The sequence below is a fragment of the Rhinatrema bivittatum genome, chromosome 2, assembly GCF_901001135.1.
Source record: "Rhinatrema bivittatum chromosome 2, aRhiBiv1.1, whole genome shotgun sequence".
Taxonomy (NCBI): domain Eukaryota; kingdom Metazoa; phylum Chordata; class Amphibia; order Gymnophiona; family Rhinatrematidae; genus Rhinatrema; species Rhinatrema bivittatum.
Genome location: NC_042616.1, coordinates 154,572,002 through 154,598,161, shown reverse-complemented (window position 1 = coordinate 154,598,161; position 26,160 = coordinate 154,572,002). Strand labels below are relative to the sequence as shown.

The 26,160-nt window shown below is 43.2% G+C and overlaps 1 protein-coding gene across 4 annotated transcripts in view; it reads right to left on the bottom strand.

The window, feature by feature from the left end:
• TRDMT1 (tRNA aspartic acid methyltransferase 1) overlaps nucleotides 1–26,160 on the bottom strand; it is a 94,274-nt gene that overhangs the window by 49,864 nt on the left and 18,250 nt on the right. For all 4 annotated transcript variants that reach the window (XM_029588760.1, XM_029588762.1, XM_029588761.1 and 1 more), the window contains one exon: nucleotides 4,829–4,938. In XM_029588760.1, the coding sequence (XP_029444620.1) occupies nucleotides 4,829–4,938 (110 nt within the window). The remainder of the gene's footprint in view (nucleotides 1–4,828; nucleotides 4,939–26,160) is intronic.

The following is a 26,160-nucleotide window of genomic DNA, read 5'->3' as shown; positions in this document are numbered from 1 at the left end:
GCAGCTACTACACTCAGCTGTAAAATCATGGACAGAGTCGTATATTCTTTGTCCTTGAGATTTTGTACTTAGGGCATTTACTTCTTTTCAGTCACAACAATAAACGTAATGGCATGCGCTCTTGCTTTACTCGTCTAGTAAGCCTTGCATCCTGGGCGACCTTTCCCCTAGACTTCTCTGTATCAAATGTTGAATTAGGTTTTGCCCCTGCTCTGCCCACAAATTTTGCCTGCTGGTCAATAACTAATGCCCAAATCATATGTAGATCTCACAGCGTATTGTGATTTTTTATTTTGGAAGACTGAGCTGCCAGTGATGATGTCCTCCTTTTGCTGCTGTCACATGGGGGTGGCAGCAGCAGTGATGGAACAAAAGATAGTTGTGCACCCTGCAGAACAGAGGCCCCGCTGGCCTCAGAGTCTTGCAAATTAAAAATTCTCCAATATTATATATTGACAGACAGGGACCTGATGCAACGCTATCATATGGCATATCTACTGTTATTCCTTTATTTTTCTTCAGACCATTGTCTTCTAATGCCCTTCCCTCTATAACCAAATCAAAAGAAAATAGCTCCTTTTGGCACTTAAAGGATATTGTATTATCATGAGGTAAATGTTGGTAGCACTTCAACATTGAACAGTGGTTCTGCTGCTATCCCAGCATGAACCTGAACAAATCACCCAAATTTTACCTGAGAACCAAGTTGGACTCTAACGCTGGCTCCAATGCACACGCACACACACACACACACACATTCAGGAACTGCCTTAAGTGTTTTACTGATGTAACAAGACATGTAAAGTTCAAAGTAAAACTGCACAGATTTATTTTATTTTAGATTTTTGAGCCCAGCTGTTTTTTTCCCTGCTCCTTTGGGCCGTTGGCAGCTCTGAGTCTTTGGACTGTTACTGGGATCTAGCTCCGTAAGCCTTCATTCACAGCTACCTGGGGACATTTCTCCCTGTTTTTATAGGCCTTCCCAACTTACTTTAGTCAATGGCAGCAACAGTGCTCGGCCAGGAGCCATGTGGCTGAGCTCCTTCTGGAACCCTACAATCACTGGCCCTAAATCTGACCATTAAGTGTCGCAGCTGTATGATGAGTGTGACTCTCTCCCCAGCACTGGACAACCTGCATGCAGCAATCAGATCCAGGTCCTCAGCTTAACAGTTCACCATTGGGACAGCCAAACATTTGTCATCATCATTCTTGTTACTTAGCCTGGGTAATGGGCAATTTTAAGATGCCAAGAACATACCAACTCTTCCTTCTAACTTATGGCCTGCTTTACTAAGGCTTTTTCCCCATTCTTTGGCTATGGGAAAACAGTTTAATTAATCATGCCCTTAATTAGAGGCAGCCAGTTCGTGGTCTGGCCAGCAGCTTACTAGCAGTGTTGCGGGCTGCAATGCAGGAGATCTGGGTTTGATTCCTAAACAAGTTAGGAATAGCAGTACTGCAGAGGAAGAGTTCATAGCTCTTACAGTGAAGGCATCCTAACCATTGTGTGACAGCAATAGCTCTGGGCCAGACTCAGAGTGCACATCCTGGGCTCCAGGAGGAGTCATGGGGTTCTATTTACAAATGTGCATGGGGCCCTATTTCCAAAAGTCACAATTTTAATGCCCGTTAGTGCAGCACATTTAAAGTAGCATTCACTAAAGAATGAGAAGCCTTCAGTGAATACTGTACTAAAGTGGCTGGACTGTGGCCAGTAACCAGCCCTGATGGGGAAAATCAAAACCTCTAGATCACGTAAGAGGCTCCAAGCTTAAAGGAGCCCTTCCACCCACCAGCATGATGAATGGGGCCTCAAGTCCCAAGCCCCTCTATCACCAGGCTGTCCCAATTTCCACTAGCACACGAAGGGTCTCTGGATAAGAAGTGATCCCTACTGGCTCGGGAAGATAATGGCATCAGCTGACCTGACACTCTCCTTTGCTTGTAGGGGATGGGAAAGGAGTCCTCGGCTCTTATAGCACTGCACCCTTCCCTCTGGGTGAAGGGTGCAGTGCTATAAGAGAAGAAGACTCAGAACAGGGACACCGACAGGCGCAAGGTACAGCAGACGCGCAAGTAATTTTGATGGGATAATTTTCAACACAAATTGATGTGCTTAAGTTCGCTTTGAAAAGTGATGTAATTTATGCACATATTTGCCATTAAGTTTATGTGGACTATTAAAAAAAAAAAAAAAGACTCCTTTAATAACGGAAACAGGAGAGTGTGAGGCAGAAGCAGGATGACTATAAATTGCATCCTCTTTTTCTTCTAACATACATTAGGGTAAGGCGGTAGAGACTTTCCAAGCTGCGTTTGCCATCGCCCTGTACGTCGCAGGAGAGGCTCACAGGACTTGGGCGCATGGGAGAGGGAATGGATTTGTATCTTAGGTGGGGAGAGGAGGACGGGAAGATGACCGCCACTACTGAGGGGAGTCCTGCTGGCACCGAAGGTACAGTCTCACAGGAGACTTCCCTTCTAGCCCTTGGACAGTACAGGGATCAGCCTGGGCAACTGTCTCAGAGGACGAGGGGGGGTGTGGTGGCAGTACAAAGCAAAAGAGCCCATCTACTGATCGGCTCTGGTAACAGGCACCTCATGGGGGTAATTTTAAAACTATGCGCATTGGTGCCAAGTCAACGGGTACATTTTACCTGTGGGCTTCACACTAATTTTCAAGTGAAACAATGTGTGTACTTTATCTTTGAAAATCTCAGAAAAAATCCACACATTTACACCGGCAAATTTGAGCGGGAAGTTTTCCTGAGGGGGGGGGGGGGAGATACATGGATACCTTTGAAAATCCAAAATTATGCACATAAGTGCAAACCCTATCCCATCTCTGCCCCAGGCTTGCCTCCCCTTACTGCGGGTAAAAGTAGGCGCACAGAGGCCCTACGCACGTACTTTTATACTCATACAGGACGGGAACACTTTTTTTTTTTTTAAAGTCCATTTCCGCTGGTAAAGCACTGTTTTACCCGTGGATAAAGCTTTGAAACTTACCTTCTGTGTGTATAGGCATAGTAAGGAATTCATATTAGAAAAGCTAAAATGACGACTCCTGATAGAGGACAGAAAAGCTTTATCTATGCACAAATCAGTCGTCATTATCGAACTCAGCAGGTGACGATGCAATGGGACTGTTAGATTAGGGAAGAGGTAATGGTACCACAATTTTCAAACAGTTACGCACGCCCGCACGTAGATGCCGTTTTACAGACCTGAAGAGCAGGCGCATACCTGCAGCGCTGCACGTACATTTCAAAAGGGTAAAAGGGGGCAGCGCAGGAGTGCTCTGGGGTGGGGGTTCAGAAGCATGCACGCCAGTTGCTATTTCGTGAGCGGCACGCGCGCGTACGTGTCTGCACGCTTTCACGTCTGTTAGTTGACTCGCGGGATTGAAATCGCACTTGCCTTTTGTCTGCGGGTTTTTGTGTGGGAGGTCTGGGTGAACTGGCGATTCCAACGTACGTGCGCGGCGAGTGTTGCCGTGAGCGGAGGAAGTGCACACTTTATAAAATGCCGCCCTTTGCGTTTAATTCCGGGTTACTGGGCATGAACTGCCAACATTTATGAGACGATGTGGATGAAATAAGTAGAGAAAGCATTCGTGTTCCTGCATTAGAAACATTTGCGCATATTTTCAGGGCAGAAATGCCCGGTATTTTATTAACAACGGTGTGGCTGCAGACACCCGGTTTATAAAACAGTAGCATTAACATCCTCTTCAGTGAACAAATAGTGTTCTGACGACAGTTTAGAAACTTGGGCTCCCTATTACAACTTTCACTCTAGAAGTTGTCGGTGTTTTTCAGTACCAGCATACAAACAGGTTTGTTTTGTTTTTTTTAAACTGTAAATCAGTTTCTAAAATTTTCCTAGATCTCTAATGATGCCTTTTTTTTTTCCAGATGAAATATATCATATAATTGAAAGTTGGTTTAATTAGGATGTAAATATGTCCCAAGATTAAATATTAGCATGCAGCTTCATCACCGGTGATAAATCAAGGCAGTGAAACTTTATCTGTAATATTTGGTTTTACAATAATTTACACAAGCTGAAAACTGGATGCCTTTACAAACAGATGATTTAGTCCTACCCTGAAGCCTTTAAATAGCCCCTTTTCATGCCCAAATGTAGCCTACCCCACCCCTACCCTATCCTTGCCCTGCACCTCCGTCTCCTTTTCTTTTAGCAATTGCTTCTGGGTCACAAACAGTTCCTTCCCAGATTATGTGTATATTTCTTTTGTAATACCACTTAGTGTATGCTTAATGTAATAACGTAAGGGGTTTATTTTATATTAAAACACACCACTTTTTTCTTCAGACAAACAACTGATTAAAATGAGATCACAGAATCCAAGCAAAAATAAATTGTTACTCTTTCAAGCAATCCCCATATCTGGATTACTGCACACTGACATCGCACTCCTAAATCCTCATCCCTTTTGTACCCCCTTAGATATAAAGTACTCATTTTCTGGAGAAAAAAAACACAAAAGAAAAAGAAAATAGATATATAATCTTTAGCTTTTATGTTTCACTAATTGAGGCTTGACTTCTGCAATGCATACACAGGTCACATGACGCTGCAGCCCAAAAAAAAAAAATTCTCAAACCCTCAAGTACAAAACTTAAATCGTTTCATACGGTAATAAGTGTAAATATATTCAGACTTTTCAGCTCTTATATCCATCCTCTTCTCTCCAAGTCTCTGACATCCCTGACATAAAACAGTTTGGAAACAGTGCACAGGGCATTCGGTGTACTTCCAAGCCACTGGATTCACAAAGCTTGAGAAATGCGTTACTCACCTCAATGGTCTTTGGCCAGAGTGGTGTACAGGGGAAGTTATGCATGTAGACATCATTGGCAATTGTGTTCACGTCAACCGCCGCAACAACTTCTGCAGCCATACCGCTCTCTGCAATTACAAATGCAAGTCTTGTTTTTTCCCCCACTTAGGATCACAGATAGTCACAGAACAATGAAAGAAAAGAACTTGTCATTTTTCCTGAGAGAACGTCAAGGCTTAATTTTCCTTAGCATCAAAACCATCAACATTTCATCTCTTCCTTTGCTAGTGAAGATGACATTTCTGAAACCAGCAATGGCCTTTTACTGTTAAAAACACTATATTTAAAAAAAAAAAAAGCACCCAGAGAATATGAAAATAACTGGCATCATTTTTTGTAGCTTTTTATTTATCACAGCAGAACTGGAGTCTTTGAGGGTGTGTTTCAGTATTCAGCTGAGTCAAGAGGCCACTGGCTCATTTAACATGCAGTCATTAAGCAGAGATTGTCTTTTCCACTGGTCAATTCTAAAACATCAATCTTGCTCCTGGTGTGACTAAAGCCGATGCCTCTTCAGTCCTATTCCTGCAGGTCCTGAGATTAGAATAATGGAATCGTTACTAAACCATTTTGCAGAGGATGCACAATGCATCCTCTGCAAAATGGTCACATTTGCTTTCCCAGAGGGTCAGCTATATTACACTGGGCAACAAATTTTCACAAAAGTCATGTTACGGAAATTAAATTAGTCAATTCTTATAAATTTCTATGTGCTAAACACGAATGTGACTGTGAGAATGCAAAATTGGCTCTAGTTTTTTTGTAATATGCAATAATATAATTACATCTTGAATTGTATGCCAATAGTAGGAGCCCTACGGTTAATACCGTTTGAAAAAAGAAGTCATAGACTACGTCTTAGATTTCTTTGCTTGTCTCTTGTACACCTGTTCGGGAGCATCTCTGCGGAGTGTCCAGCAGTAGTCAGCCAGCATGAATATTTCAAATGCTCACCCTTTCTGACTGGGCTTCATATAGTACACTGCTGACGCCAGCTTACTCGGCAGCAGCATGGCAGTAGAACTGCATTGCATCAGAAAATGATGTAATAAACTCTGGATGATGTGTGCATGATGGTATTATGCAATATGATGCAATATTACATCATTCTAGGCTTATTTACAGTCCTACTGGATAAATTTACATGACTAAACATAGAAAGTGAACTATATTAAATATCTTCAAAACGAGAGCCAATAAAAACTTTTTTTCATAGTCATATTCGTGTTCAGCACATCAAGATACTATAGAGTAGGACCTTTTTAGGTCAGTAACACTTTCATTGTTGCCCAGTGTTATTTTTCATTCAAAGGCTGATTACAAAGCCAAGCTCACTATGATCTCCTATTTCTCTTAGGCAAAGTATCTTACACTACAAATATTACAGCTGTAGTTGGAGTATGAAGGTAGGAAAGTGTTGCACTGTATTAGAAGACCCCTCACCAGATTAATACATTTGAAGCGCCATTGCATCTAGTACTTTTTCTGGGGGGGGGAGTCCCAGCTCTGGTAAGGTCAGGATTTTAAAGAGGTCAAAATAGCTACAAAAATGTTCATCAAAACACTGATCTAAGATAATTACACTGATTTACACAAAATGTAACAGCGTTATTAACGATTCTGTGAAGATATCCATTTTAGATTTCAAGTCTTGTGGTCAAGTGTCATTGGCTAATGATTTGCAGATTCTCCACAGCAAAAAGCAAAACAGCTGATTTTTTTCAGTTTTTCTGTTCAAGGACTTTTCACTAAATTTCCCTTCTCTTCATTTCAGTATGACAACTTACCGTAAAAAGCAAAGGAACATCAAATGGCATTTACCAATACAATATTTAATGCAGTTTAGCACAATTCTGAGAGCTACATTCCACGGACCCCTGCAGAATACAGCGGAATCACGATATTCCATGAAATTTCATAGCGACGCGAGCCACAAACACACTTTGCTGTTTCGTCTGAATTTTTCCCCTCTTATTGTCTAAGTCAATATTTCCACAAACTGTAGAGGATTTGCAGATTTCTCCCACAAAATTTCTGGCACCGCTTGAGTCCTTCAGCCTAAAACAACCTCCCGAAGGTGGCATCAGAGCCTCAGTGTTCTGACGTCTATATTTTATGTTAGCTATCAAAGTGACCAGGAGCTTGTACTGCAGTAAGATGTGTTATCAGACTACACCAGACCCTTCTGTGCTCTCTGGTGACAGTACAGCGTCAGGCCCAGTTTCTACATTACTGCAAAGATGCAAGTCTGATTGCTCCAGCTGTTTGTTCTTTGGTGCAAATAAAAAAGAGACACATTTTACTTTTGCATTTCATATTACAATTTCCTTTATAAGGTCATTATGCAAGATGATGCAATTGTTTATATCTGGTCTACTTTAGATCCCCTTGAAAATTTCTTCCACTCCATATCTGTAATCACTTTACCAAGATTACTATGATCTCCTCCTTAACCCTTCATTATTCTGTCACAACCCAAAACTTAAGCTGCTTCTTAATCATAGACCATGCAAATTACTTTTTAGCAAATGTATATGTAAGGGGGACCCAGAATTTGCCCCCTTATAGAAGTGTAGAGTCAGTGGTCTCAGCAGTCCCTGAATGCAGTGAGTACTGGCAGAGTAGAGTAAGAGTATTTAGGGAGGTTTGTCACTCCCCAGTGGGAGGTATCATAGGTGTAACAAAACTCCTGTGCCCACAAGAGTGCAGGTGGTGGTGTAAGGTCTCGCCCTGCAAAGGAAGGGGCAGGGAGGCTTGGAGTGCCTTTCCCCATAGAAAGGTGCTGGGCTAGAGTGTCTCTCTCTCTCTCTCTCTACAGAGGAATTCTAGGTGTGGGTCCCTTCCTCCAAGGGGAAAGGTACAAGGAGTGGGCCCTTCCTAAACTAAGGGGTGCCTAAGGGATATTCTCTAAGATGCTGGCTTCCAGGAGAGGCAAGAAGTCTCTTGGCATCTTAGAGAGATTCCTGAAGACAAGAAGTGGTTCCAAGGAAAAACAGGTGCAAGTCCCTAATCTTCATCTTGAAGAGAATTCTTCAGAGGCGTGGATAAAAGAGGATTGCTCTTTCTGGGAGTTCAGAGAGAAAATTGCCCATAAGATGTTTCTGAAAAGTTGCAGCATGAAGCTCATTTGATTTTTAGATGTGAACAAAATTCCAGAGAGGAGAAACAGCTGTATCCAGAAGGAGGTACTGAGGAAAGCCAAGAATAGAGGGATCATGCCCCAGATAGCTTACACGCCCAGGGTGGGCAGCCTATGCTAATGTGAGAGGTGGTGAAATTAGGCCATACCTACAAATTTCCTTTATTTATTTTTATTTTAAAATATTTGTTACCCACCCTTCCAACATTCAGGGTGGGGATTAAGTCTAGTATGGCCTAATTTCACCTTCCTTATCATTCTCCAGACTAGTCTAGACATGAGGGATGTACCAAAGCAGTATCTATGCTGGGTGGGAAGATGCATAAGCCACTTTAAGAATGCGTGCTCCAGGTACCGTCCCCTCCATAGACAGTAAGTTTAAATCGTAATGTTTAGTAAATGGATGCAGCGAGGACCAAGTCACCTTCCTACCCATTTGTATTCTGCCCAGGATGCTGTATGCGACATTTGGAATGTGCTTTTAAGCCTTCTGGCAATAGTTTCCCCTTTGATATGAAATTTGAGGCTATCGCTACCTTAATCCAGAGAGCTACTGACACACTGGATGCATCCTCCCCTTTGCAGGGGCTTCAAAATAGCACAAATAGCCTGTTAAACTTCTGAAATAATTTGTGACCTTCAGGTCCCTCAGCAATGCTCTCTAGACATCCAACTATAGTCCCTTCCTACTTCTCTCACCTTCCGCCACCCTGACGACTCAAGGCAAACTGCCCGATTCAGGTGGAAGTCTGATACTATTTTTGGTACCAAGGAAGGCACTGGCTGGATTGTTACCTTGTTCTTCATGGGTACCAGGTAGGGCTCCCTGCAGTACAATGTTTATAGTTTATTTAGTTCCAAAATTCTTCTAGCTGAATGTTGTCTACATGGTGAGATCTTTGAGTCTTGCCCTTTTCAATGGTTTGAATGGGGTTGCTTTTATTGCTTTAAGAACTAAAATTTAAGTCCCAAGTCAGAACCACTGGTCTCCTTGGAGGATACTTGTGTGTAACTCCTCTGAGAAAATGTGCCACATTTGAGTGAAAGGATAATAAATAGCCTCCAATCCTTTCCCTATAGCAGGTTAAGGCCACTGCCTGCACGTTCAGTGAGTTGAGGGCTAGGTCCTTCCTTCAGTCCCTCTTGCACGAAATCCAGAATTTGACACAATGGAACCTTAAAGGGCAATAAAACCATTCCTTGGCACTAGGCTTCAAAACTTCCTCCAAGCTCTTACATAGGTGAGGACATTGATAGCAAATATGCCCAAGGCCAGGAAGATAATATCACCCACCCAAGTATCCTTGTTTGCACATTTTCAACAACCAGGCTATAATTGAGAATGGTGTGGGCTCTTCCATTACCTCTGGTTCCTGGTGTAGCAATCCCTGTTATGTGAGTGAACCTGAGTGGTTGCCCTTGGTGGAGCCTGAACAGATCTGCGTACCATGCTCTCCTTGCCCAATCTGTGGATACTATTATCACCCATGCTGGATGAGCCGCAATCCTCCTTAGGACCCATCCTACCATGGGCCAGGGTAGGAATATGTACAGTAGACAGTCTCATAGCCACTGTTGCACTAGTGCAGCCACTTACTTGGACCCTAACGCCCTCCTGCAACTGTAAAAAGTTCTTTGCCTTTGCATTTTCCCAGTCAACATCAAATCCCACTGGGGGTGTCCCCATCTGCTTGTGATTTTATTAAATGCCTCCTCAGCCAGTTACCATTCTCCTGGATCTAGGGTCGGTCTGCCTGCATGTTGTCTCTTCCAGCTATTAGTACTGCCGAGATACTCTTGAGATGTGCTTCTGCCCATCTCATTAAGAGCTCTGTTTCTTTTGCCACATATCTGCTCTTGATGCCTCCTTGCCTGTTCAAATAGGTCACTGCTGTGTCATTATCCGAGCACACTCTGACTTTTTCCTTCCACCCAAGGTCTCAAAAAGATTAAGGCCAGCCTGAAAACAAACTGGTTTCCAGTTTGTTTATCAACCACTGATCCTTGGCTGTACAGCCTGCTCCATGCACCCCCCCCCCCCCCCAAGCCTGTCAAGCTCACATCCTTGGTTATGTAAGCTTTCCCCATCCTTGTATCAAGCCTTGCTCTGAAATTGATTAGGGACCATGTGGGATGAAGGTGGCCTTTTGCCCAGTTTATCACCCAGCTTAGATCTCCCAACTTCTGTACCACTCTTCATGTCAAAGTCCTTCCTGAAATGACTTGGCCCTGATTAGCCAAGCATCCAAATAGGAGTGAATGGCAATTCCCTCTCTGTGAAGGAATTCCGCTACTACTATGATTACCTTAATGCAGGTCCTTGGTGCTCTCCCAGCACAGTGAACCTAAGGAACTTCTGCTGCTGCTCCCTGATGGGAATATGTAAACATGCTTCTCCTAGATGTAAGGATGTTAGAAATTCTCATTGCCTCACCACCAACATAATTGACTTCAAAGTTTTCAACTGAAAGTCGATATGTTGATGTGGTTTTAAATTCAGCACTGCCAGAAAAGTCCCTTCCTTCTATTAGGGGAATTGGCTTTATTGCTCACAGCTGCACTAAGCAGTTTATCGTTTCTTTGATGGCTCCTTTCTTGTCAAGGGATTTGCAGGGGAGACAACAAAGACTTCTTGGATCGGAGTGGCCCTTTTGAGTGCATAGCCCTTTTGAACAATGTATAACACCCACTGGTCATGAGTGATTTGTCCACATCCTTTACAGCAGCTTTAAACACCCCCCACCCCACCCCTCTATTGGTGGTGGTAGAGGAAGAGGATCGCTAAACTGTCATGGCGTGCGCCTGGATCTAGTAGGACCCCTCATGCTTCCTTCATGACCACCTCTTCTGCTGCCCCAAAATGGCTGCATCTTCGCAAGCGGTCTCTGTTTCTGGGGGTTAAACCCTCTTCCGTGCCTATATTATCTCATCTCCCTAAACCTGCTCTGGGGAAAGGCTCTTCTAATGATTCCTCTGAATCTATCTTCAATGAATCTCTGGCGCTTCGACTCTCCGTTCCTTAACAATAGGCATCCCTTAAAGGGTAGTTTACTTAACTTTGCTCTGGAAGCACATTCTTCTAACCAATTTCTCAGCCATAGCAGGTGCCTGGCCATCATGGCAGTAGCCGCTTGTCTTGATCAAGCCAAAAGATACATTCACTACGTCAATGTTTCTTTATCAGGGTGCTATGGTACACTGACGTGCCTTTAGACTTTGCCAGGTGTGCCACAGACAAGTCACCACTGACTGATGCTCAGATCCAGGGCAGCTACTGGGCTCTGCTCTCAGCACCTTGAAGGAAAGAAACACCAGTATTGGCTTTTAAACTTGTATAAACTCCTTTTTGAGAACATGAATAATCATGCATGTCTATTCTTTCTAGCTACAGTATGAGCCCTAGAGTGTGGTAATCAATGGGTGACATGCATAGCACAGATAGCTGGGATCCACTTTGTGTGGCACATACAGCACTTCCTCATCTTTGAATCCCTCCAGCCTCTGCTTTATCCGCAGGCTGAGCGAGATGGGGAGAGCATGGACTGAGCACTGGATGTGACTCACTTTGAGTGTTGGGAACAACAGCAGTGAAGGAGCTCTCACATGTGACAGCCAAGGTAACAGAGCTAGCTGCCAACATTATACTAACTTCTCCCTTCTCTTAATCATATACACAGTATAGAGGGAGCTGGTCTATTGTGATGAGTCTGTGTGTGTCTTCTCATTTCTCTCCCTTTGCTTTAAAATTTGGAAAATACTGATGGGACTTTCAATGCTTCCTTAGCTCTTCTTTTGACAATACAAGTCTGTTCCATGTCTGCACTGCCTACCCTATGGAAGCTGGTGTACCACACAGCATTTTTGTTGATGTAGGTTTACCTTGGGTATGAAAAGTTTGGGAAACACTCTGCTACATAAGCCGCTCCAGATTTCAACTGTGCTATTTCTGTGGTCCTAACCCAAGGGCATTCGGTCTCCAATTCTGGCTGAGTCTGCAGGATCCAGCAGATCATTGCACTGGCCACATAGGCCAGGCCCGCCCCTCCCCCCCCCCAGATAGCTACCTGTAATAACAAGCTTGCCAGCTCAAATTACTTCTTTAATAAGGTCTTCACTTTCCTGTCCTGGGGTCTTTTAATGCTGAACCCCCTTCTATGGGCACATCTACCCTTAGTAACTGAAACAGACTGCATCTCTTCTATTATAGCAGGTACAAAGATTCCATAGCCCTTCTATTCCCTATGGATGTATCCGGCATCTCCTATTCTGCTGTAATCATATCCAGTATAGCTGGATGCAAGGGAAATGCTCTTGCTGGCTTCTTAATACATGTCAAAATCAGGTCCCGTTTCGTGTTCTCCCCTTTCTCCTACCAACTGAAGGGATTGAAAGACCATCATAATCAATGCTGTGAACTCCTCTTTTCTAAAGAGCCTTAGTGCTGTCTCTTCTCCGAACAGGCTAATTCCTCTTCTTCCCTGTCCTCTGTGGAGTCCAGGTCCCTCTTTTCCAGAACCCAGGCCATCGCTCCTTATATTGAACAATGCTACTGATCTGACTGGGGATACGCCCCTCCCCAAGTCTTTTGGAGGAACATACTTGCCTCTTTGGGTCTGCTTTCCTTTCTCCTGGGGCGTCCCCTGCATTGTTTTTTCATTTGACAATAAGCCTTATGCATCAGTATTATAAATTCTGTGGAGAAACCTCCTTCCTCCAGTTTGTCCGAAGACTTAGGTCCCTGACTGGCCTGAAAGTACACAGAAGAAAAGCTTGAATCTGCTCAGGGGTGCTTTAATCTTGCTGCTGCCACTTTAGCTTTTGGCAGCCCAAGAAACACTGCGGGGGTTTCCCCCTCTATGCTCTGGCACTATTCCCAGGCCTCTTGCAGCCTCAGTCTCTCAACATGGTGTACTGCTTTCCCCCGGGGGCCTCACTGCAGTCGCAGGTCCAGCAAAAGGACCGGCAACGCTGCACTGCCTCTGTGCCGCACATTGGCTGCATTTCCACCTTCACACCAATATACAACCCAATGGAATGCACATACAACCCAATGGAATGCACTGCCCTCAAACCTCCGATCGGAGTCATGCCCAACTAAATTCAGAAAAATGCTACAAACCTGGCTCTTCCACCAAGCCTTCCCGGACTAAATCTGCTACAAACATCATCTCCCCCTCAGCTTCAAACACCTTCCTCCCCACAGCCATGTAAATAATTCATTTCCCTCAATCCCCCCTCCCTAGCATTTGTAAATATTTCTCCTCCGCTTTGCCCCCTTTCCCTCTCTCAGTTAAGCCTTCGGGCTCTCGGTTGGAGCCCATCTAACTCTTGTTTGCTGGTTGTCCACTCCCCGCCCCCGTTCAATGTATTTTCTACCTGCTGTTACAATGTAAACCGATATGATGTGTATTTTAATGTCGGTATAGAAAAACTGTTAAATAAAATAATAAATAAATACCTGGCTACTTTGCGGGGGAAGGCAGAAAGGGCAGGAGGACTGAAATGTCTGTTGAGCACTAGCCCGCAATGCATGCCACAACCTCCTCTTTTATTTATTTATTTATTTTTAATTTATGATCCTTCGAGAGCCGATGGAAGAACATGCTCCTATGGCTCACAAACATGCAAACGTATATTGGGCCTGAGAGGCATTCTGTTCCTACTGGGAAAAAGACCAGACTGTTGTCTGTGCTTCCCAGACTTGGTGCTAACCCCATTAGTGTCCACTGCTGCCCTATGGATCTCTCCAGACTTGCTGCACCATTGCTTCCATCTGCTGAGGCGGAGAACTACTGGGTAATCCCTTGCTGCAGCAGGCTACATAGAGGAGATGAAGTCAGGAGTAACTCCCACTCTCTGCCTCCTTCTGCTGGTGGAAGGAACCTTCCCTCTCTTGCCTGGACTGGTCTGGGGGACGATAATGAATGAGTTTATTTTTGTTTGCTACTGGACTTTATTTCCTGACTGTTTGAGGCACTAAATCTTGGTGTGTTGCTGTGGATTTATGTCTCCTGCCATCAGAGACCAGTAATGAACTTTAATTTTTGAACAATAAAAGTTTTGTGTTCACTGTGGTTTCTACTTTGGCTAGAATGGTGCTTTGAAGCACCTCAGAGAAGATACAAAACCCTAAGGGCCTTGAAAAAGTGATTTTCCTTTTCAGTGCGGGAAGAAACTGGGAAGCATGGAATCAGGGCAGAGGCTACACACAACTCTCCTAACATTGTTAAATAAAATACAAGATATTCCAAAGAAGTTGTGCAAGACATAGCACAAATCCTATTAGGAAACAATGATGCCACTGTGTATCGTTCAGCAATTAAGGCAACTTAGACAACCCCATGAGTCATAGGTAACATTCTAATTATCATGGACTGCCCCATAATGCTCTCTAGCAATTAAGGAGCAAGATCTCTTTATAGCGTTCCAAGTACAGAGACAGGAACGAATGCCAAGATTTCTGGGTTACAATCCATGTTTTATAGCACCAATATTCTCTGGAAACAGTTACACATTTCAAACAGACTAAAAGAGAAATCAAACATATTACTGAATCTATGGTACAAATTGTATTAAACTGTCAAAATAAGAATTTGCTCTTATTTGATTTTTCTAATCTAAATTGATGGTTCTTAGAATACTCCTAAAGACCATCCAACATGTATGGCTTTCATACTATTCACAATGAATATGTATATCAATATCTGCATACACAATATGTCAGGGCTTCCCAAACCTGTCCTAGGGACTCCACAGCCAGTTGGGTTTTCAGGATATTTACAATGAATAAGCATGAGATAAATAAACACAGACTCTTCAATGCATGCACATTTCTCATGCATATTCATTGTGAATATCCTGAAAACCCAACTGACTGTGAAGTTACCAGGACAGTCTGAGAAGCTCCTCAATGTTTGTGAGTAGGTCTCCTATGTATATTTACTGGGGACATACTGAAAAACCAGACCTCAAAGACCAGTTGGGAGCCACTACATTGTTAAAAGAAAGAAAATCTGGGCCTGACTTATTGAACATGTTTTCTCATTCTATTCCCATGAGAAAAATCATTGGTTACACATAATTTGGGTGCACTTGGTAACCCACAATATTAAGTGCAATAACACACTGGAATACTTTCTGTTGAGTTTTAATGAGTTTAATTTAATGTCAAAGATTTATACTCTAAATTTATAATTCTGAGTTAAACAAGATGGATTACATCATATGAATAAAATGGACAAAGGGCTTAAAAAGTAGTAAAGCAAACCCAAACATTATAAAAAAAAATCAAAAAAAAAAAAAATCAAGGTTATACTTAAATGTCTTTTTTGTTATATCATTTATTACTTATATTTTAAAACATGCATACATAAGAAATAAGGTGGGTTTTTTACAATATCAGAAATATCTTATAAATCTAAATACAATGCCACTCAAATATATGTCATTAATCCATTATGTCCTAAATTTTTTTAAGAGGCTGTCCTCTAAATAGGACACTTGGGCATAATGAGTTACACAAAACCTAAAAGAACACTAACAATAAAAAGACACTGATGGGAAACCCAAAACATATAGGACAATATATAAACACAAACCACCAAAAAAAAAAATAAAAAAGAGAGAGAGAGAGAAAAAGGAAGGAAAGAAAGCAAAATTCTTGCTTTTGATTGGCCCTGTTGCAGAAAAGTCTTTAGTAAGATATCAGAAATTCAGCTTTTTCGATGGGGAGAAACACCTTTTTCTTAAGCGAATCTATCCAGACTCTTACGACCTGAATTCTCTGAGATGGAACCAAGCTGGACTTGGCAAAGTTGACCAGGAAACCCAAGGACTGGAAAAACTGTATGATTGTCTTGAGGGACTCCAGAGCTCCTGACGGAGAAGGACTCATCACCAACCAATTGTCCATGTATGGGAAGATGCAGACTTCTTGTCAAGGAAGCTGATTAGCCACTACCGCAAAGCATTTTGTGGACACACTCAGGGCTGCCGAAAGGCCAAAAAGAAGCATCTTGTACTGGTAGTGCACCTCCTCCATCACAAACCTGAGGAACTTCCAATGGCGAGATGAAAGGAATAGAAACCTGCTCAGAAGCATCTTTCAGATCCAGAACAAACATCCAATCCCCTGGCTGAATGAAAGGAAGATTTATCTGAAGGGAATTCATCTTGAACCTCTCCCAAACCAACAGCTTGCTCAAACTTTGCAAGTCTAGTATAGGTCTCAATCCCCCTAACTTCTTGGGAGTTAGAAAATACCGGGAATAGAACACCTGACCACACTCCTGCAAAGGAATAAACATATAAACATACGGCCTATCTAGTCTTCCCATCCACACCAACGAATCAACTTTACACCCTCTCAGAGATCGTGTGTGCTTAGACCATGCTTTCTTCAATTCAGATACAATCCTGGTCTCCACCGCCTCCATGGGGAGGCTGTTCCATGCATCCACTACCCTCTCTGTAAAGAAATATTTTCTAAGATTACTCCTGAGTCTTCCTCCTTTCATCATCACACATCCCCTTGTTCAAGAGCCTCCTTTCTGCTGAAAGAGTCCCACCTCCTGTGCATGAAAACTTTTAAGGTATTTAAACGCCTCTATCATATCTCCCAAGCTAGACTGCCTTTTGTTGAAGCAACAACTAAATTCCAGCTGCAGCTGGGCAGATTGAGAGGAATCTGAGCTGAAGGTTGAAATCCATTAAGGAGGAGGAGGGTGAGAGACATGTAAAGAAAAGCCATACTCCATATCTTTCAGGATTGACCAATCCTTGGTAGCCCAACTCCATTCAGAAGGAAAGACTGGAACCTTCCCCTCACAGAATGAGACAGAGGCAGGACATCAAAAACTGGTCCTAGGCTTAGGCTACGACTGCTGTTGGGCCTTTGGCTGATACTTTTACCTCTGCCAACCTATAGTAGGAAACTGCTGTTGCTGACAAGTGAGAGGAGCTTGATGATTTTGAAAAGAGCAGAAGGAATATCTTTGGAAGAACGGATGTTTGTAGGAAAATACTGGTGACAGTCTAGAGCCATCTGGTACTCCGGCACCACTGACAATGACTGTATGGTGAATTGATGCTCCTTAATTATAGCCACAGTCTCCTGTACTTTGTTGCTAAACAAGTTATCCTTGTACAAGATACACCTACTAGACGATAATGCACACATTCACAAAGGCCACTTGCTTACAACCACATGAGCCTTCAAGCTACCATGAAAGCAACCAAAGTCCTGGCCATGGTGTCAAATGTTTTGTATGGAGTAGTGGATCAAATGCTTCTCACATTTTTCCATGTCTTCCACTGCTCAACGGAAGTCCACCTCTCCTGGGTCTGACAATATTGACACACCTCCATGAAGTGGTGTGGCAGTTGCATTACCCCAAAGCCTGGGGAGATCCAGATCCTATACCTTTCGTCAAGCTCGGGCCACTGGAAGGCATGATGTCAAAGTTTGCCACATCTTCATCTGCAGGTCCTTGAGGAGTTTACATAACAGAATGGAAACAGAAATCCCTAGGGGTTGAAGAAACTGAAGAATTGTGAAGATCTCAGTTTTTGTGTCTTATTCCTTCTTGACAATTATGGACAGCGCCTTTATCAGCTTATTAAAAAACCATGAGCAGCATAGATCCACTGCAGGAGACGTAAATTGAGGCAACTCCATTAAGGGATCTGAAGGAATCCCCTCAGAATCTCTCTCCTCCCCTGACCATAGGAGTATGCTAAGCCATGACCCTGATGATGAGGGTGATCAATGAGTGACATCCATTGATTTGAGGGGGGGAAACAGCTGGTAGGATCTCAGAATGGACTAACTCCACTTCCAATTCATGAAGGGACTCCATCTGGAGAAGATAAATCTGCCACTTCAGGGTGGGGACTTACTTCCAATCTCAGAAGCCCCTAAGGAGAGGCAAGCATCTTTATGGAACTTTGTGCAACCCCACCATGTGTTAAACATTCCTCCATTTTGGACAGGAGATGTTCAACCTCCCTCTCTGGTCTTTAGGGCAAAGAAATTCTTCACCATCTCTGACAGGTGGGCTCCCATTGGCTGAGGGACCCTGTGTGCTGGAGTTGGAGAAAAGACATCCTCTTCAGAAACCCAGATGAGCCTATCCTCACTAAGGGTTACCAGTAGAACAGAAGAGGAGGAACTTGTTACCACAGTGCTATTACTGCTACAGAAGCAGCCAGCTTGGAGACGCTTCACACCGGTTGTGTCTATAGCTCCCTCTGAACTGCACAGTATTTTATCGCCAGCCCTGGTAATACCCTCTTCTGCACAATAGCCCTGCTCTTCCCAGCAGCTTGTGTACCAAAAAGTGCTCTGCTTGATGAAATCAAAAGCACACGGCAAGAGGTTTGATTGCACATTAGAATGCTTGCTCAATGCTGATGACATTGATGGAGCTTTGTTAGCATTGGCTCTAGATAAGACAGATGGCATGATACTATGGGAGTCTTACATGCCATGAAGGACGATGGCACCTGTGCCAATGAGGCTATGTCCCATTGGCCTCAGTGTTGATGAAGGTTCTGTTCCAGCAGATTCCTGTGCCAACAGCGCTGACTTTTTCTTTGGCACCAAGAAAGATGGCCCTAGAGCGGACCCCTTACATTGTTTAGGCACTGTTCTTACCGTTTCCACTGGCGCTATAGGCATCTATGATACACTCCACACTTGATCTATGATGGATTTGAAATCCTGTGCCACAAAGAAGAGAACATTCCATGCTTGCGCAAATGAGAGGGGGGAAGGATCCCACCTAGATTTCTTACACTGAGAATCCAACAATGTCTCGCACCTCAGCCTCCTGCCCATGGTCACTTTCTTAGGGTCTCCAAATTCCAAGTGTAGTACTGCTGTACCCTCAGTGATATCTGCCCACAGCTACATCAATTGGGGGGAGGGGGGCAAGCCTCATCTGGGCAGAGACAGCGATAGCAGATAGAATGCATACTTGTGATGGACATAAGAGTGCCCACAAATGCAGGCCTTAAAACTGCTAACTGCAGTCTTCTTTCTGTTGGGCTTTTCCATGCTCCTTTTCTTATTTTGTAGAACTGAGAAGTTCTGTTGAGGTGTTGCAGAGACAGCAGCAAATAACAAAGATGCAATGAGGCAGAAACAAGGCTAAATTTAAAAAAACTGAAGAGACAGACTCAGACACATCCATGCAGTAGCTAAGAGGATCAAGAGGTAGCATGATTGCACAGGAACTCCCATGCATGCTTAGTCAAAATTAACTTTTACTGAGCTGTGAATGCTGGATTCATTGTCAGAGCTGTCAAAGAACGTCACCCTCATGTGAAAGCTAATTCGTGCCTGCAGTACCCAAGGCCATTGGGTAGGGGGTCAATTTATTAACCAGCATTACTGCACATAAAAACGTTAGTGAGCATTACCAATAAAGCTGAAAAATTTGGCTAAAAAAGAGAAATAATGAGCATGCAAAGGTATAAGAAGCAACTCATTAACACTACAAAGGCTAAAAGCAGACCATGATAAACTTCTTAATATGCAATAAACCTCAGAACGTTAACTTTCCTCTCAAGGCACTGGCAGGCTAATGCATTTGCTGATGCTCCTGCTTTCTAAAAGGATAGCTAGCCCAAAATGTTCTCAAAACAGATTAACCCTTCCACATTGCTTAACTCCCCACCCAATACCCCCAAAATCCCACCCATGACCCTTCCCCCTCCCAAAATGTATTCCCCCATCCATCCCTCAAATACTGGAGCCTCAGGTACTGAATTGGATAGGGGCAATTCTTAAGTTGCTCCTGCCAAGCCAATGCTGCAATTCAAAATGGCTCTGATTGACCTGAGGATCCACTTTGTCTTGCACATGAGATGGAAAAGGGAGTCTTGGGTCAGCTGCTGCCATTTTTTTATTTCAGTACTGGTGGGGTAGAAGCGACTGTGGATCTTTCCGGCCCAAATTCGGTACACAGAGGTGTTATGGTTACGAGGTGTTGGAGTGGATTCTTGGGTACTGCGGTAATGGCCAATCCCACGGGGAGGAGCCCCGTGAGGAACTGCAGTACTAGGCTAGACTCTATGCATGCAGATACAGAGAAGTTGTATTTATTGTACAGCTCGATGGTACTGCCCGGGGAGCGGGCAGCAGTGAAGGTAACCCAGCAGTAGTCCAGGGGTCCTCAGCAGAGGAGACCAGTCTCACACTCGAGTAGGTGATAGGCAGCGCGGCATAGCAGGGACTTGTCCTGGATGTAGAAACAGAGCGCTGAACCTGAGACAGACTGAAAGGGTTAGTACTCACTGAAGCAGACAGCTGTATAGTTGAAGGTCTTGGCAGGCAGAAGTTATTCAGTGGCAGGCACCAGATAGGGAGAGCAGGCCCTCGAGGAGCGAGTACCCGGTATCCCAGATAGGTACCTGAAATAGAGCAGAAGGGCCCCTGAGGAGCGGTTACCCAGGTTAGTGAAGAAATACCCCGAAGGGCAGAGAGAGCTTCCTGCGGCAGCTGGGAAGCAGCAGAGCAGCTTAGACCGGAGGCAATCCAATCCTTGCTAACTCAGTTTGTTAGCAAACGAAGGGCAGGCTAAATACCAGGATGTGATGATGTCACTTGGAGGGGACGCACCCGAGGTTCCCGCCATGACATGGATAAAGACATGTATGGCATGCGCACCCTAGGAGGCCCTCAGGAAAATCATGGCGAACACCATCGCCATTGCCGATCCGGGGACACCGGAAAGAGTGGCATGAAGACGCGGCAGCAGCCATCTTCCCAAGGCTTGAGAAGAAAGAAGGAAAAAAAGGTGAGGCACAGAGGTCGAAGCTGTCTGAGACCGACAGACGCAACAAGAAGCTCCAGTGAGAAAGATAGGAGTCTAGGAAGATCTGCTTCAGGAGATGGGATTTTGTCGTCAGAGTTGGGGGATAGTAATGTCACTTGAACTAGCTGCCCCTTTAAAAGTCACAGCTTGAGAGGGGGGGGGGAAGGGAATGGTCAGTAAAGTATATATTTTTCTGGCTGTGTCAATACATATTATTGGAATGAACACAGGATTTACTAGGGGTTTAACACCTTTTAATAAATGTGTGTGTGGGGGGGGGGGGGTTTTGAATCTAAAGCACATTTTTTACCTTCTTTAGCAGACAAACCTCTTAATTGCAAGACAACTATTTAACAAAAATAAAAACACTGTGTAAGAACATGTCTACACTATAGAATTCTATAATAGAACAGGACTACATTACAAAGCAGATTACATTCAGGTACTGAAGTATCAAAAAGGCAGAATATAAATCACATCAAAATGTCAAATGTTCACATCCTATTCAGCTTGCATTACAATATTTTCCCCTAATGTACAACATAATATAATACTAGAAAGAAATGTATTTCACAAGATTCAGCATGAAAAAATAAATCAGTTTAGCTATGACTGTGTTAGGTCTCATTTATAAAAGAGTTTAAAATGCCAAGTAAAAAAATACAGTAAACACCAGAGTATTTGAGCAAGTGGAGGAAAAGGCCTGAGCACAGAGCAAACAATTGCTGACATGATTTCAATGTATAGCCTCACCTGAGGACAAGGCTCAGGTATGTTAACACTGACATCTAGTGCCAAAAGGTAATCAAATGTGTAGGCAACTCACAAGATGAGGCTGAACAGGTTGAACTAGGAACATTGTTCCGATACAAGGAAGTGACGCAATCTTGGCATTACAGTACTTTCTTCACATAGTAAGTCAATGTTAGAAAATTAACAATACCACTGGCAAATCATTTTTCTTTTTATAGAAGTTTAGATATTTTTGTAATCATAGCCTGGAAATGCTTTGAAAAGGATCATTAAAAAAACAGTGACATAACAAATGACGCCAGCAGATAAAGACCAGGGCGGCCCATTCAGTCTACCCAGTCTCCGTGCAGACTGCCCCCTTGTCTTCTTTTTAGGGTTGTAACTGCTGCCCTGGCTCAGCAGGGCCGGCTTAACCATTAGGCAAACTAGGTGATTTCCTAGAACAGCAGCTTCTGGTGGAACGCCAAAAAGCAGCAGTGTCACATCAAAACAAAGCCGGTATGGTTATGGCAGGTTTGCTATATAAGTTCTGAGTGTCTTTTTTGCAGGGTTTTATGTTACTTCACAAAAATGTCTGCCAATGAAGGGAGTTTGTGTCACTGCTTCTGTGCTGACACCAGAATCTGATGTTTTTTGCAAGGTGAATGATAAGGAGAAATATCCTAGTTCAGCCCAACCAGTCACTTCAGAGATTACCTTTAGCCAGTGTTATGTATTTTGTTTCATTTATAAAGTGTATATATTCCTTGACTTTATTTTCAGTCTACCCCAAAAAGATCACAGATGATACATTCGGATACCGGCAAGGCTTCTGAAACATTTCTATTGGGCCTCATTTTCAAAAGCACTTTCACGCATAAAACGCCGTTTTCTGCTCATAAATGGGTTTTTAGAAAATTGCCCCAAGGTTGTGTGTGTGTCAACGTATGCACAAAATAGATTCTACAAGTACTTTCCGTGCACAGTGAAGAGGCATTCCGGGAGGGGGGGCAGCGTTGGGGCAGGTAATAGCATTTACATGTATACTTTATTTTCAAAAGTCTGCATATCAAATTTACTCACACACATTTACACCTAACAAGCAGGTCTAAATGTGTGCGTTCTGCACTTACATGCTAATTTTCAAAGCAGACTCAACGTAGAAATCTGTTTGGAAAACCCAGGCTAAAAAGTCTGTTTACTTTCTACAGACGTTAGCTTTAAGATCGCTATTACAGAACTGCCATCATTATTTATTGCTATGAGATGATCCCGGAGAAATTTTAATATTTGGAGGCAATGGAGGGGGAGTGGGCGCACAGCCCAACAGGACCATCTATGAGATTTGGTGGGGAGGAGGGAGGAAATTAGGCCACGGACTGTTTTATTTATTTATTTTCATAGCGCTACTTAGCCGGATATCTTTTAGACAATATCTGGTTAAGTAGCAAGTTATCCAGCCACACAAGGCTGGAAACTAAAACAACTAACCAGTTAATTTCAAACACAGCTGTTACATTACTTTTTTTTTTTTTTTAAGTTATCCTGCTAAATCTAGCCGGATAACTTTAGGCAAGTATAATCAGCAGGATATTTATCCTGCTGAAAATACGGGATAAGTTATCCAGCTAACTTTAGCCAAAAAACTGGTCCACCTACCAGTTGACGGAATATTGGCCTTTATAAGTCTAATGTCCAATTATATTTTACACTATCATTCTGGGAGGGGTAATCATGATTGTTGAGTTTAATTATCAAAATCTCAGGGAACAGCCTAAGGTTCTGAAAGTTAATTATGTGTGTGTGGGGGGGGAGGGGGGGAGGCTGAAGCTTCACCTAGAACACCTAATACCATTACACCAGCCTGTACTCAGTGCTTTATTTCCTTCCTCTAACAACAGGGATTCTTTGAGTTGTGTCAGCAAGGGCTTTAAAAACTCTAAGCAATCAGGCGCGGCTCCCTTGTTAGACCAATGGGAATTTTTCCTTTCCTCTTTCATCTATAGATTGTGTTACTGATCCTCTGTCCCCTGCATCCAGAAGTGTGGTGCCCTGATGATCAAGAGCACTGGTTCCAAGTCTCCAGGACTGCAAGTTCAAGCCCAGCTGATCCCGACAGTTGAGAAGCTCCCTTGCTTCTCAGCATCGAGAGATAAAAGATTATAAATGAGAATTGTGAGGTCCAAGAAAGTGTGCCGACTTTCAGTGCTTCAGTCTACAGCAAGTCTGCTTACATGTAAACAGGGCTCTCTATAGTCAACATGTATGAATTAGCCATTACTCGTGGGTGGCCATCTAACGAGGCAGACACAGACCCAGCTCTTGGAGCTCAATAAAGATTTTACTGAGAGTTTCTTTGGCAGTTGCCATTCTCAGGCTATTGAGATCAAAGGACACAAACAGTTGAGAAGCTCGACAGTGAGATTGAGTCCTCTCTAGATAATATGCTAGGGCACTCTTACAGCCCAAAGAGTGAAGAGCCCATTCTCCTTCGTGAGCATATAGTCTTGGAAAGAATATAAATAAACACAATAGCTTGATTAATGTGAAATGTAGACACCACTTTTGGAAGAAACATAGGGTGGTTCTACAAAAAAGTGAAGGTAAGGTGAATATAAAATAAGAGCCTGTAGTTCATTTACTCTATGTTTCTAGTGGCAGTCACTTTGGCAATTTCCAAGTGAAAAACTTCAAGTCCTCCAAATTGAGAGAGGTGAAAGGTGGTTTTATAAATTGAGCTGGGATTACATGAAGGTCCCAAGGCATTGAGGTTTACAGAGCAGAGGTTTGGACTGTCACAGTCCTTTCAAGAATTTTGATACCAAGGGGTGGCGAGAGAATGGAGTACCTTCCACCTGTTATTGTGCCACACTGACACTGAAATGAACTTGGACTGAAAAAGCATTAAGGCCTGAGGATAAAGAGCAGAACAGATACTGAAGTACTTCATTCAAGCCACAGGAGAAGGGATGTAGTTTTTTGATCCTATACCAAGACAAGAACCTCTTCAATTTGAAAACATAGTATCTTCTGACTGAAGATTTCCTGGTGGAAATCAGAATATCCTCCACTTCTTTGGGAAGATTTAAGGAGGAGACTATTGAATATTCAACATCAATGCTGTGAGGGCCAATGATGGCAGAGTTCTCCTCTAGGATAAGAGATGGAGATGTTCTCTATGATAATGGAGAATGAAATGGCAAATGGACTAGATATGGATACACACTTCTTGTGGCCAAGCTGTTGAATTATCCTCACCCTGTCCCGAAGGAATTTCTGGATGGCCATGGCAATTAGAAGAATTTGTTGGTACTCATACAGTAAATCAATGCTTTGGTCTAGCAAAAAAATGACAGGATCAAATGCATGGAGCAGGACTTTTCAACCTGTTGCCTGCTGTGGTGAATAGTTTAATGACTGGCTTTCCCCATGATTGAGCAAGTTGCCTGTGATCCCTTGATAAAGGGACCACTCGTGTGGTTGTAGATGTCCGGCAACATGTTCTGGATTTAGCAAAGGCAAGTCACCTGGAAATGGGCATTGGGTGACCTCACTCTGTGGGAAAATTTCTTCTATCTTGGACAGAAGAGGTTTTAATTTCCCTCCTTTGAATCCAGAGTTTAAGGAGGCATTCTTCACTAACTTTGACATCTGGGCCCCCATGGGCTGAAGGCCCCTCTGTGCTGGAGTTGGAGGAGCATTATCCTCTTCAGAGACCCAGATTGATTCATCAGTACTAAGGGTTATCTGTACAGCCATGCAGGAACTCTGCACCATGGCAGCTGCTTCTGAGCTAAGCACTCACTCCAATATGACTGACAGCATTTTGGCATGCTGCACCAAGGACATGGATGGCATCCTGGTCAGCCCCAGGTCCAAATAAAAAAAAACAAATAACTCAGCGCCTTTGGACTCTCCCATGCCATGAAAGGACCTTCATCAAAGATGCTGAATATTTCTTTAGTTCTGAGGAAGGATTTATTTATTTTATTTAGAATTCTTATATACCGACATTCTTGTACAATTGACAAATCATATCGGTTTACAATCTAACAGAACAATCGCGGTTAAGGCATTACATTAAAACAAAGCTTCTAATAGAGTAAATAGAACAACATAACAGTGGCAGCTAAGGCGTTACATTAAAACATAGGGTCTAGTATAAATATGAGAATAAATATGAGAACAAGTGAACAAGTATAAATATGAGAACAAGTGTAAATGTGAGAACAAGTGAACAAATCAAATGGAGCGTAAAGGGTACCCTGAAGGACAATTATATTCTGTTATGTCCTTTGACCTGTGTCAAAATGGTCTTGGGAATCCGGGAAGGCTAGTCTGAAAAGCCATGTTTTGAGGTGTTTCTTAAATGTTTGATGACAAGGTTTTTGACGAAGATCCGGTGGCAGAGAGTTCCAAAGGGTGGGTCCAGCTGTCGAGATTGCACGCTTTCTTAGTGAGGTTTTGACCGGTGGGACATATAATGAACCTTTATATGCATTTCTGATTGGTCTGTCTGATGTATGCAGACGGAGTTGAGAGCTTAGATTGAGATGGGCGATGCCGTGAATGTCCTTGTGGATCATCATCAACGCTTTGAA